Consider the following 14,896-nt stretch of genomic DNA (forward strand, 5'->3'; position numbering starts at 1 on the left):
AAAGAAATTCCAACATAAAACAAAAATAGCAATGACAATACATAAAATAACATACATTCATGATGTTTAGAAATGAGCACAGACAGCGTCAAATGCAATAGTCAGTTGAGATTAAAAATTATTTTTTAAAAATTGGTTTATAGTAATGTTATGCATTTTATGTGAGAGGACAAAAGCTTTATAATCATTTACTATTATAGAAATACTGGAGTCACCAGTGGTATTATTATAAAGCAGCAATGGCCAAGCGTGCTGCAATTTAGATTGATGGAATTAAACTGGCGAGTTCTTCTTAAACTAGTAAATGAGTAAATGTATAATTAAACATTAGTAAATCTCACAGTAGTTTGGACGAATCAAGTCACAAGTGTATGGTTCAGAGGTAAAGACGCACTTCTACTTTCACTTATAGGCAATTCTAAAGAAAGTATAATTTGATATTGAATCATCATTAAGTTCCTCCTTAGTATGATGAAAATGGTGGAAACAACAAGTCTGCTGTTCATGATATTGCAACATATCTAATCTCTTGATCAAATGCCCATTTGCAAAACACTTTCCATGAAAGGAATTACACAACTGCACAAACTATGGTTTATGAATCTTTTAGTTTAAATAGAATATTCTTCATATTAGAAAGGCTATTAGAGTAAGTGCAGTTGCACACGGCTGAGCTTGTTCCAACAAATATGATTCGTACGTCAGATGGTTTTATTGACCTGATCCCAAAACAGTTGAACTGGAGCCCAGTTCAGTTTTTCTGGGTTCGAGATGGTAAGTAAATGCGTATGACACACAGATGTCTTTTTGATATTCTAGTTCTGACTTATTTTTTTTGGACAATTTCCAGAGAATCCATGTAAGCATTTAGCAGTTGACAAAATTCCAATTTTTGGTCAAAACCTCTGTGAGTTACATTAAGTTTAGTCTACAGCAATTTGTGCTGTCAAAACAAAATCCTCGCAATACAGATAATCTATTTGGTGGACATACAACAGGCCTGTAGCTTATCAGTGGATGATAGGAACATTAAGGGGGACATTAATCATAGTCAGTTAGACTGTTTTGAGCGTCTTTTAACGCTAAAATCTGGCGCATCTCGTTAATTAGGCGCATTTATGCGCCATTTCTGGCGCACGGCAAAGTTCGGCACGTAGTGGTTTTGAGTCCCTGCGCCTTATCTGACATAGTGAGTGCGTCCTAAACAGATGTTTGCACGGGATCTATCACAAAAGTGCGCCTAAAAAGGCACAAAATAGGCGCAGAAAATGCACCTGCTCTGAGCAGGTGTACTTTAAAAAAACTTCCCTTTTCATTACTAAAAACATACATTTTAGGTTCCCAAATGAAGAATAACCTCTATGCAACATGGAAAATACTTCGGAGCAGTTTTAAAATGTAAAATTTCTCCAGTAACGACTTCATCATTGTCTATGGGATCATCTCTGGGAGTGATTATTGTCTTATTGTACAGATCTGAGAATATTATCCGTCTCCATTTCATGTAAATTACAATAAAAAGGGAAAAGACTCATTTCAGCAAGAATTTTTTTTTTTTTTTTTTACATCTCTGTCACATTTAGTCCCTGCATTTGCATCATAATGATATTTTTTTTGTGCAGAGATGAAGCCCTGAACGTTCTGTCACATTTTCTCAGTCTCCTTTCATTATTGCTCACAAATGAGATCTAACAATTGCGCCAAATTTGGCGCTAATTTAGGCGCAAATGAATGGGACATGCGACAAATCCAAAGTGCATTTACTAAGGCAGAACCAGATCCATCATAGATCAGGAGCCAAAAAGAAGAGCAAACCAGGCGCAAAAACAGGCGAACCTGAGACCCACTATGATTAATGTCCCCCTAAATGTATAAAGGAAAACACCAGAACTTCTTCTCTCACTCTCCTGCTCTTTTCCTTTGCGCCTATTGTCCTCATATTAAAATATAGTCTAATAAATATGTAAAGAAATCTCATACGTGTGTCCCAAGTGCTCAGTCATATCTAGTTGCTCTTCCTTCTATTTATTGTGTGTCTGGTTATAAGGCAAATGGCCACAAAGGTAAATTTTCCCTCTAACCAGTCTGCAGTAAAACAAAAGTATTGTTAAAACTTCCCTAAAACTTCCCCTGAGTTTAACATTTTTAGGAACATGCAGCTAATCATACAGACATATATACGGCTTGGGTAACTTTGTCCCATGCCTTTTTTTAATTTCATTTCTATTTTTAGTGTTTCTTTAAAGTGGATTTTTTTTATTTAAAAACATATTTATTTTCACATGTCAGATGCTGAAACCCCTACCAAATAGGAAGATTTAAGGTAGAAGCTTTCACTGTGACCCTTAGCTTCTTTTGCTATATCTTCAGAAAATAGAAAATGGTGTATAGTCTGATAGAACCACTAAGTTTGCACCAAGTCATGCAGAGTCAAAGGGTGAAGGTCACAGTTTGGTTTAAGGACGAGTCATATCACTACTAGGGATCACCCATTTAACTAGCTGTACAAATCTACATTCTAGAAAACCAAAGAGACCTACTCATATAACCTGACACTGTGACTGTGGTAATCTCATTTGTTAGTGTTTTTATAATTTTACTTTGTCAAATCTCTCTACTCCTAGTATGGGCTAACCTGTTAATTAGCATATACTAGCCAATGGGGTAGAATATTTTTTTCATACAATGCAAAGAGCCCTAACCAGAGAGAAAAAAGATAAACCTCTCCCAACACATACAAATAAATAAACAAGTAACAGTCCAAAATATAAAAACAATTATTCCCAGTCGAGAACCCTGTAACGGAAAATAGCGGACAAATGTCTGAATGGCCACTTTTTTCCAACACATATAAACTTGAATAAAAAGTGATCACAAGGTCATACAGTCCCCAAAATGGCAGCAATTAAAATATCACAGCGTCCTGCAAAAAAAGATTCCATACACAACTTCCTGCACCATTGTTTAAAAAAGTTATTGACATCAGAATATGACAAAAAAAAAAAAGTTTGAGCAAAATATTTAGATTTTTTTATAAATATATTAAAACCTAGTAAAAACCCCTATAAATTTGGTATCACTGTGATCATACCCACCCAATATATAAAGGAGAGGTGTTATTTGGAGCACTCATTGAAAATAAATGTGTTTTTCCATCAATTTCATTGCATTTGGAATATTTTCCAGCTTGCATGGGATATTACTGCAACGCGCAAGGGCATCACCGACAAAGGATGATAGTAAGATTACCAAATTTATCAGCAATGACATGAGCTATTTAATTCAACATTTTATACTTCATATTGGGTCCCCTTAATGTAATTAAAGTATTCTCATCTGGACATTCACATTTAATTTAACTCATCTGCCATACACAAGCATTTCTTCCTTTTAATGTTATGAAAAAAATGTACCGGTGTGAGATAATTTCCTATATATGTAATTTCCTATATATGTAGTCATGTTGTCCCTTAGAAACAAGATTGTTCTCCTTGGATATGACCACCACTGCTGGAGTTATTGCACAAAGAAATAGTATTTGGATATTAAATGTCCAGGAATTACGACATGTCCCGAAGCCGTTCTGTACTAATGAAAGTTGAATCCAGGTGGCCGGGCAGAACTCAATACATGCATGGCCATCTCTGCCAGGGTGTAGAGTGGTCACATCCAAGAAAGAAATGTTAGAATATGTCAGATTAATTAAAATAAAAATGAATGTCCAGTTAGTTAAATTGACATAATAGCTTTGTGCTACTACAATTCTTGGCTCATGTATAAATAATGTGGTTTAAAATTAGAATTGTTGTATTGTAAATAAATGTTATAGTATCAACAATCTGATCTAAATCTGCATGCTTTGGGTGGAGGAAAAGGATCTATATTCCACTTTGTATACATGACTGCCTATTTAGAGTAGTGTGTTTTTTTTGTTTAGCTTCTATGGGGGAAATGTATTAATGTTTTTCTGGCAGTTTTTTTTTACCATACTATCCCTTGGTTTTGCATCAGTTTTACCTGATTGACAGCCTGTCTGCACCACAAAAAGCTAACCCTCCTGCCTTTTATTTGGTCTCCTAATCAGTAGTCAAACAATATAGTCGGTTTGGGTGGTAGCCTGGGGCCCACGGCCAGCCAAACCAACCACCAGATTTTATACTCAGAAGGACCTTCATCCATGAAATCCCTGTACATCCATTAATTCTCTCAATATACCTTTACACAAGAGCCGTTTCAAGACCTTCAAGGGCAGACAGAAGGGTCGTATCCTGCATTCCCCAAGAAGCTTGATTTTAGTACCATATGAAGGATGTGATTCTAGACTTGCAGTGGCAATAATATTTGTACAGCCCAGGTCCCATGGCAGTCTTAATCTGCCCATGCTCCTAATTTTGGAAAAGTATTTGTTTACCTGCACATTGACACCAGACATAAGAAAGTCTATACAGTTCTATAACCCATCCTGAATTTCTGAGGCCCATTGGTTCTGCTGCGGTGCAGTAAATACAATAGTGATGAAACACTAAAGTCAGGTGCCAGAAAACAGAGCATGTACCACAAATTAATAAATTCCTCCCAATGACTATGCAGTTGTACAGGTAACAAGGAAATGCGTGTGGCCCCATTTGGACATTATTTCCTGTTATAGCCCTTTCAAATTTGTGGTCTATTACACAAAATCCTGTGGTTGCACTTCTGAGAGCCGTCTCTGAATAAATGTGCAAATGTGCAAATACATATTACTCAAGCATTTTAAAGAGAATGATGTGTGCTTACGAGATTCACTAGCAGCATAGGATATTACAAAACTGCTGGTTTGGATTGATGCCAACATGTCCTTGCAAACGTTGATCAAGATGGAAGCTGGTAGATGGTTTATCTTTGGATCATCCTATGGAATACAAGTAAATGGACTTCAACAAATACTCTTTCTGATGTACAGTTAGGGGGTAAAAGATGTTTTTTTTCTGTTTGTGAAAAAATGTCTTTTTGATCTTCTTGTTGAAATTTTCTGACTTAGTTTATGAACAACTTCCAGGAAATCCATGTAAGCATTTACCAGTTGACAGCATTCCAACTTTTGGTCATAAATGTTTTCCTTGTTAGGTAGCTCAAGTTTTGTCCTCAGCACTTTGCGCATATGTGCATTCAGCAAGTTGTCTAGTGATTTATGAGACCATTCTAACAGACTGATGAGCAGAGCTTCCATATTCACCTTTGCTGCTTTAAGCATCTCTGTATGTTTGTCCTCCTCTGTATGTCTGAGAAACAGCAGATCAAAGGCATTGATGAAATAATGTAGTTTCTCATTTATTCTGTCCAGTGTATTGTCTAAAGGCCAGACCGACCAGTCCGGAAAAGGTCTTTTGCAATCTTCCATGGAAATGTTATGTTCAATGATCTAAAATATAAATGTACATTTTTTTTTATATTATCATATTGTATCATTTAACAGATTATATTCAATTATGAGCCTTTTTTAATATTGTAAATATAACAATATATATTGTCACTGCATAATTTTCATGAAACAAAATGCTATATGTTATATACCCTTTAAAGGGGGTATTCTGGATTTACAATATTGATTCTCTTGAAATGTAAAAAAGGTAGTATGAGTTGCTTCATTGCTTTAGGACCCAGCAGCTTTGAGTTATGCATCTGTTATTGGGGCAAATGAATGCCACAGAAGCCATTCCCACTAACGAGCCTAGTATTCCCATTCCTGCCAGAAATAGACCTGTCCCTGTTTCCTTAACTCCTGAAGCCTTAACTTGTTACAAAAAAAGCAATTCCTTAAAATTTTGCAGTACAGTTGACATTGAGGAAGTGATGACCAGATGTAAGGTATGGAAGCCAGACTGAATGACTCAACAATTTATCTCACAATGAAATTAATACAAAATTTACAGCATGATAAACCAGGCAGACCTATTCTTAGATCCAGGCACTGGATAATGATTACCACAGTTACAGTCCCTTGATCTATGAGTACCATATATATTCGTGTATAAGCCGACCCGAGTATAAGACAAGGTACCTAATTTTAACACAAAAAATTGGGAAAACCTATTGACTCGAGTATAAGCCTAGGGTGAGAAATATATTGGTCACAGTCTCCAGTCAGTATAAAGCTGACCAGCCCCCTTCCACCCCAGTATATAGCTAGCCAGTCCCCTACCCCCCAGTCTAGAGCTGGACCAGCCCCCTTCCCCCAGCATATAGCCAGCCCATGCCCCCCAGTATGCAGCCAACCCTTGCCCCAAGTATATAACCTGCCAGGCCCTGCCCCCCCAGTATATAGCCTGCCAACCACAGCAGTATATAGCCTGCCAGCCCCTGCAGTATGTAGCCAGCCCAACCCCCAGTATATAGCCGGCGAGCCCTTTTATGCCAAGCCTTTAAAACAAAATTAACACTGTACTCACCTTTCCGACTACCCCCCTGCAGGTCCTTTTCTTTCTTCGGGTGCCCTTTGGCATCCAGCACACACAATGACGTCAGCCGCTTTCAAACGTCATTGTTTGTGGGCTGCCGCAATCCTGCAGGGACCCGTAGACAGAGCACCCAAAGCAAGAACCTGCGGGGGGTGTCGGAAAGGTGGGTACAGTGTTAATATTTTTTAATAGACTCACATATAAGCCGAGTTAGGTTTTTTTAGCACGGCTTATACCCGAGTATTTACGGTAAGTGCCCCTGGTTTATCATGCTTGAATTTGACGAAAGATTTACTTTAAAGTAAACATGTTCAATCATTTTTAACATATATAATGGAGCTGCATTTCAGAGTTAAAAGAACCTTAAATACTCCCAGGAGTGAGTCCTATTTACTCTGCTTCTTTTTGTTACAGGTAGTTGGTTTTGCACCCACTTGGTAGTGGCTCAGGGTCCATTTTTGTGGGGAAGCAAATTTTGTGGTAATTTATACTGGGATGTTAGATTTTGGTTCAAGGTCTTTATGAATTGTTGCATGACTGAGAAGGGGCTAAACTAATTACACATTCACAAAGGTAAAATAGAACTTAGTAGACCAGTTTTTGTTGGTCTAGTTTGTGTAACAAGAATTGCACCAAAAAAGTGTCTGGAACCTAGAAATACAGGAAAAGTGTCAGGATTCCAAAGCTGCACCCAAATTGATCTACCAAAAAAAAGCTGTGAGTCTCAGAAAAGGAGCAATACTGTGGAGCCAACACATGATAAATATGGTGTATAAGACTCAGCAAATTAAAAAAAACTCCAAAAAAGTGGAAGAAAGCCAATAATAAACTTGACCTTGTTATAGTTCACCTCTCAATCTCTGCAGGGTGGACACGTCTAAATTAGGTGATATGGATGGATTTTTGTAATGTGGCCCATTTTGTTCCCTTACTTCTCTCTCATTCATTCTTTTACCTTTGCTTTGTCTGTTTTAGCAAAAAAAACATCTGTATGGGGATCAACAACTGTATGATTCCCTATGGTCTCTTAATTGACACATAGATAGATCTGTTTCAAATAAGGTCATCGCCCTGTATGTTAAGTCTCTTTAAGTTATGGAAAAGAATATGAACAGGCATTCAGTACTGTAAGAGAATTGGGGCAAATCTTTTACTTAGTGGTGTAGAAAGGCTTTGATCCATAAAAAAAGTCAGGGGAACCTGCAGAAAACCATAATTTTCCAGTTTTCCTTAAGAAATTCCATCTTGGCTTTGGACCAAAGAAGAAAGAAGACATAAAGTCAGGGCACTGTAACATTGGCAGGGATCACAAACAAACAGCTGAAAGCGCATGCAGCAGTATCCGCGTTCCATTGCACCTGCGCAGGAAAGCAAGCTTCAGCTCCATAAGCTTGCCAAATGCGCATGCGTGAGCTATTCCCAATGTGCACACTCAGATAAATCAAGTAAAGCTCCGAGTCAGCTAGACATTGTAACATAGTCACACAGTTGGTACACATACCTTAAGTTAACTAAGTGCATATTATAGATAGAGTGAGGATGGACTATTTCTAACAAAATTTAATTCTTAGTGAATGCTAGATATAATGCTTAAAAATAATAATATATGACAAGGAGTGATATCCCCAAATTAAAAAACAGTATGATAGACAACGCAAACGAATAAATAATATGTAAAATATATTATCTATACAAGTATTCATGGAGTAAGCTGTGTATATAGATGTTGTGACATCTTTCTGTGCAACTAACACAAAACGCATATTACAGGCATTCCCCGGGTTACATACAAGATAGGGGCTGGTGGTTTGTTCTTAAGTTGAATTTGTATGTAAGTCGAAACTGTATATTTTATAATGGAAGTTCTAGACAATTTTTTTTCTTTTGCCCCAGTGACAATTGGAGTTCCAAAATTTTTGGTGTAATTGGACCAAGAATTATCAATAAAGCTTCATTACAGACACCTTACAGCTGAGCATTATAGTCTGGGACTATAGTAAAGCATCCAGAGAGCTTCACCAGAGGTAACAGTGGGCAGGGGGGTCCGTCTGTAACTATGGGTTGTCTGTAAGTCGGGTGTCCTTAAGTAGGGGACAGCCTGTACTCATAAACCATAATATGTGCAATGATGGCCAGAAGAAGTTGACCCTAAAGGAATTTTTTTTGTAGCTCTAAGTTGGCCAAAAATTGTGCCAATAAACATGTCGGAAAACTGTTGGATTCCCAAGCGGCACCCAAAATGTGTGCCCAAAAAAGAATTTTAGAATTGAATATGGTTCAACACACGCAGCAAGGCCAAAAATTTTTTTTTAAAAATCACCACTTTTCCATCTGAAAGTCAATAATGGATCCCCCACTAAGTTACTCATCAGGATGCTTCCTTCACCTCCCATACATGTATTTCCTTATTGGCTGGCCCTACGTGTCGCGTGCTGAGACACTGCCCCCTTTCTTACTCTGTCCCCAGGATATCTTTGGTTTATGCACAGGAAAAGCAATATCCCAAGATTGATATAAAAATGTTTAGAAATCCCATTTCCAGAAAACATTATTCATATATCATTTAGGAAACTCTTATAATCAACAACCAAAACAGGTATGACTTTCATCCATACAATAAGCAGAATAGGAATGCAATGATACTTACAGATTTATTAAAAAGTTCTCTGGCTTGACGTTGCATTTCACATATCAGTGCTTTAGTTTGATTAATATCTCCATAGCAGTTAGCAGATAAACTGAGCAACAGGAAAATTCCATGTAGGAAACCTAGGAGCAAAAGACAATGGGTCTTAAACTTAGACATTGATGGACAGTCTTAAGGGATATTCCCACGAAGACAAGGTTCTTAAATGTACTCAGGATAACAAAATAACACATTCTCTAATTCACTGTTATTAACAAAAATCCAGCATTTCACAGATATAAGTCCAACCAGTCTCTATCAGTCCTGCTGTACACAATTTCAGTTGCCCCTAGACATGACCCTGTAACTTCTGATTTAGGGAAGCCATGTTGGATTCTGTGTGACTCCATGCTGCAGAGCTTTCTGTCTATATCTGCCTTTTTTGTACCCCTGCCCCCCTGCAGTCAAGCAGGGAGCTTACAAACACTCGCTGACATCCTTCCAGCAAACAGCACATGGTGAGGAAATAGAAGCTACAAACTACAAGCAGATAAGGTATCTGGGTGAAGGGGGAGGCAGGCACATGTCTGTGAGAACAGAGATGTAGCAGTGCTGACAGTGTAAAAGTCTGCCACGCCTCCTAGGCATTTCATCATCTATGATCTGTCTCATCTCTCTTTCAATTCTATGTGTCAGTGTGTTAGTACAATGTCAGAAGCCAGATGGAAGTGTATATACACCTGCACCCTGATAATCTAAGCACATTGTCAGCTCACAGAACTAGTTTTGCACTTACCAGTCAGGGGATTGAAAGGAGCTAAATCAGCAATAAAACTGAGCAAAATTGTAAAGTAAGGGGTTATATTGATCTTTATTGTATAAACATCACCAGGGGATTGAGATTTGAGAATTTTCTTTTGTGGAAAAACCCCTTTAAGGGAAAACTGAATCTAAATCAAGCATGATAATAGTTCCAGGCACCTTGACTGTGATAATCTTCTTATATTTCTCATTAATGGCTTCCTTCCTTCTGTTAAAAGGTCACTACACTAAAATTTGGTCTTTGACAACAGTCATGGATCTGTACATGCTCCTTCAGTTTCATCCTCCTGAAAGGTGCTATGAGGGTGCATTCATGGAGTGTACATGGAACCTGCCCACTTCATCAAAGTTAGATTGGGTATCCCCCTTATGCACAATTTTTCTCCATATGGTAAATAAGGGAGTCTATCATAACTTTCACCTGCATTGGTGCCCTGTGGAGGAAATTCTAAATCACACAAGGAAAATACCAGTTTGCGTCCCATTCAATTGAAAATCTAAGTAGTTTTTTTAATAATAAATCTATATGTGTATTTATCACTTGCACTTCTTGTTTTGTGATTGAAATATTTTTTCTAACCATCATAAAAGTCTCCAGGTTTCCAGACTGCATTTACCTCTGAATGCCTATTTACACTTGTCTAATGTTACACTACTATAGTATAAACAGTAAAAATACAGTGTTAGGCTACATGCACACTGCCGTGGCCCGCCGCACCGTAGCACGGAGGGCACGTGGCAGCACGTGGGGAGAGGGGGAGGAGGTGAGCGCTGCTCACCCCCGCCCCTCTCCATAGGAGCATATGGGCCACGGCGCCGTATTACAGGAAAAGATAGGACACCGTACTGCTCCCGTACAATGCCGTCAGCCCATAGAAGTGTATGGGGGACGTATATCGGCCGTATATACGTTGGACGTATATAAGTCCCCCATACATGTGTGTGAATGCAGCCTTATTGAAAATTTCAGACTAAAATATGTTTGTATCAAGTGCAAGGGGGCGCATACTAGCAAAATATGAATCAGAAAAACTGGCCTTAGTTTGTGCTAAAATATACCACTACTTAAAGTCTCCTGCAGTAAATACATTTTCAGACTTGGGCTACTTGTATACAACCTGGAAATTATAAGGAGTTCTAGCTGTGTTTTCTAAAGCCAGCACATGTCCTCATTCACTTCCATGGGCTCATGTGCTTATCTGTGATAACTGGTCATACGCTTCCCAATCTACAGTGGTTGACCACCTGCAAAATCTCTGTCCATATGCTTTAATTGAAAGAGTATTTATAGGGTCAGAGAGGATTAACAAGTTGGAAGAAGATATATAATGATTAAAAAGATATGTAGAAAGAGCCGGCTGTATTTGGCAATAACTTCCTTGCATGTTACAAAATGTGAACGTGAGGCCCCTTTCACACTCGCGTTGCATTTCACGTCAGAGTTTGATCAGGGTGCGATCAGGGTTTGGTCAGTGAAAAAACGCACATTTCGCATCAGAGTGCAATCAGTTTTCAGTCAGTGTTTGTTCAGTGTTTGTTTCAATGCGTTTTTCACACGCAGAAAATGCGCGTGAAATGGACTCAGGACTGAGCTCTATGTTTTCGGTGCGTTTTTCACACGCGTGACTTGCAAAAGTAGAGCATGTCGAGATTTAAACGCGCGTTAAAAAAAATGTGTGTGTGTGCATAAAAAAGAATGCAAGTCTGAAAAGACCCATTGGTTACAATGGGTCAGAGTGCAATGCAAGTTCTGCGCGTCAAAAGCATGCGCAGAAAACGTGCGTGAAAAACGCAAGTGTGAAAGGGGCCTGAGTCTTTAAAGTTACTATGTGACCTAGTCTTTGAAGTATATGGATATTGGGTTTTCACTCCAGGGGCACTGTACCTAGTGCAGTATCCAAAAAGTGTCCTCAAATAAGTCTTTTGGAGACGACAAATGGGGAATGGGTCCTGGGAACACACGGAGGTGCTCTAGCTAACAAGTATTAAAGTTTGTGCAACATTCGAAAAAGGAAAGAAAAGAGCTGGCACTCACCGATTAAAACGTTCAGTCTTTACTCAAACATCGCATAAAAACAAAACTGTGTGAGAGAGAAATAGAGCAGGAACCCACTAGAGGCGATGGCCCGTTTCACACTGCACGAGCAGTTAATCCTGCTCGTGCATCGCAAAACGGGCGCAAGACTTTTACATACTTTTTATCTCTTATTTTTTCGACTTTTTTACTCGCCTAGCAAAGTTAGGTATGCATTTATTTCTTACTGTGGCATAGGATATGGAAATATCTTTAAAATCTAGATGTGGACGTATGAAAAATTTACAAAATTGTGCCGCAAATTGTGATTAAAAGTTAAACTCCAGGCGTAGGAAAAAGTTTAGAAGGGGTTGCAAAAGAGTTTGTGACTTTAATAAAAATAAAAAGTAATATAAAGTTGCTAAAAACCCCACAGACTTGCTGCCTGATTCTGTCCAGAACCAAGAATAACCAAAAAGAGACATGCACCAATGTCCTGACTAAAAATAAATTGCCCCCATAGTGTCACAGCATTATATTGACTCAAGGGTTTCAAAATAAGTCGCCAATCAGTTCTAGCAGGGTTTAGAGTGGATTTATGCATAAATTTCCTTTTTTTAATGTAAACCAACAGCTTATAAATCTTTCAACCATATCTGGATTAACATAATAAATCTGGAGTAAGTTGACTAAAGTAAAAAGTGGAGTGGGTTGGCCAAAAGTCACAAGTTTGGCGCAAAACTGCAATGATACATTTTGGAATTGGAAAAAATAAGCACAACCTTCAATATAACCAAAGTTGAAAGTCACTCCACAAAAACGGCAGTGGTTTCCTTTGATGGACTCTATATATAACTACATTTCCTATGAATGTATTAATAGTAGACACATGCAGCTTTCCTCAGCAGTTTGTCAAGAAGCTAGTCCTTACTAGCAATACTACAACTCAAAAACATAGAAAATACTGGTTATTGCAGTAATGGCTTCTATAGAACTTTTACATCTCTTTTATTATAGTACTTTGCTGTAAAAATTAGTTTAAAGTCCGGGAAACCACAAAAACCACTGTAGCAGATTTGTAACTAAGACTTTAACAATGGATGTTTTCAACTTCCCGCAGAAATATTTTTTTGTACCGAGACTGCTCCAACAAGCAAAAAATGCATACGTTTTTTAGTTTCTGTAAGTGTTATATATAACTCATTAAAAAAACCCTGTGACTCACTGTTAAAGATTGTTTTAAATAGACTTTAAAATTCCGAGAAGAGGATGAATTTTTCCCTTAAACACCTGTACGTTTGCTCCTATTTTACTCAGATCCTTTTGTCTTTTGAGGGTAGCGGAATACAAGACTTCACTACATTACACCCATATATTTACATGTGCCATCTAAGTTGGTTTTACATCACATGTAACTACATATAACTTACCCTTCCAGTGTCACAAGATTAAAACTTTCATTCAATTCTTAGTGAATACATCTGATATGATACAGACAAACAATAGAAACATCAAAGACATACCTGAGAATTTTTCACGCTTACTAAATCTCCCCACCATACTAAGGGACATAAGTCTTCTTCTTCTGCGTGTTATCACTGTCTCAAAAGGAAGAAGTTGACTTTTTTATGGTGCATGTCATCTCCTCCTATCTTTTTCAATCATATGGAAAATGTACACTAATACTGTGATTGCCACCAGTAAGTGTTCTGCAAAATAGGAAGTGACGCTTGTATGTGTGGTTTTTCTTTTACAGCAGAAGCAAAGATCCTGGCGTAAACCCTGACCAAAACGGCTATGTATAGGTACAGCGTAAGGTCCCCTCAAATTACCGAGGATTGAAGATGAAACTCTACCTTCCAAGCAACCGACAAAAAATTGTAGTCATTTTTTTATGTTACCACAATATCGATGAGTTTGAAAACTTGTTCTCATACTCAACATAAAATTATAAAATGAGTGCATCTAGTAAGTACTTATAAAGGTTTTCCCACAGAATAGGGTATATTTCTGTGTGGCAGACCATTGAGAATTTCAGTATTCATGAGAATGAGGAACCGCGAATGCCTTTGTATGAATGGCACATGCTCGTACTACAATATCGTCACGCCATAACTGTCTTAAAAGTTTCATTGACATGAATGGAGAAATGATTTAGCTTGTGCGCTAAAACATTAGTCAGAGATAAGACCGTGCCCTGTGCAAATTGGAATCAATAGAAAAACACATTTAATCTTAATTTCAGACATGACTACTTTATTACTAGAAAAAATTGAGCATTCTGTTTTTCTAAATTTTGTATATATTTTAATTCACATTACCTGGCTCTCTACCAGCAGTGTGTAGTCCTGGGGGGGTGGGGCAGCCTTTTTGGGACAGCTGCCATCACCCCCAAGACTCACAACATGCTGCTGGCAAGGAACCAGGTAAAATTTTATAAACTACGGAAATGAATGCTGACAAAGGCATTTTTAATATCAGCACAGCATAGGAGAATGGAGCTCGTCACCAGCTAAAAATGACATTTCTGGTGATGTCTGCTTCAAAAAAGGCCTGGCTTAATTTTAAGATTACTTAGAATATATGATGTTATAACTTACAAGTAGTAACAGGCAATGCAAGGGGTTATCCAGATCTTTGGATAGGCTAATAATATAAACTCCTTGGTATAGTTGTTTGAAGGTACAGTGCTTGGAGAGAGACACAGCGCCATACTTGCCAGCACCATACTCCAATGAAAAGGACACGCTACTATCCTGCATCCTGTCATTAGGCTTTCTCAGTATTACATCATATGGCTCTGCTTCAATCATGGTGAACACTTGTGTCTGAATTCTGACATAGTGACAGTTGTAGAGGCAAGGGAGGGGCTAGCAGCTGTAGCAAGCTGGGTCTTAGATCTAAACAGCCAATATCTAAAATTGAATTTTAAGAATACAATAGTTATTGCGCAACTTTGGTGTAGCATTTTTCCCAATAGATGGACCAATTTCTGAC

General features: G+C 38.0%; 1 protein-coding gene and 1 long non-coding RNA gene across 2 annotated transcripts in view; one reads left to right on the forward strand and one right to left on the reverse strand.

The window, feature by feature from the left end:
- Positions 1-14,594, forward strand: part of LOC140127744 (uncharacterized) — an 84,909-nt gene extending 70,315 nt beyond the window's left edge. The window contains exon 4 of the long non-coding RNA XR_011855056.1: positions 13,656-14,594. This is a non-coding gene — a long non-coding RNA (uncharacterized lncRNA). The remainder of the gene's footprint in view (positions 1-13,655) is intronic.
- LOC140127739 (uncharacterized) lies at positions 1,890-13,545 on the reverse strand. Its single transcript, XM_072148786.1, has 3 exons — positions 13,423-13,545; positions 9,085-9,206; positions 1,890-5,401 (listed from the first exon to the last, which is right to left on the reverse strand). Exons 1-3 carry the CDS (start codon positions 13,469-13,471, stop codon positions 4,943-4,945), a joined length of 630 nt encoding a protein of 209 aa, XP_072004887.1. The 5' UTR covers positions 13,472-13,545; the 3' UTR covers positions 1,890-4,942.
- Positions 14,595-14,896: the final 302 nt, after the last annotated feature.

The sequence above is a fragment of the Engystomops pustulosus genome, chromosome 1 (genome assembly GCF_040894005.1).
Source record: "Engystomops pustulosus chromosome 1, aEngPut4.maternal, whole genome shotgun sequence".
Lineage (NCBI taxonomy): Eukaryota > Metazoa > Chordata > Amphibia > Anura > Leptodactylidae > Engystomops > Engystomops pustulosus.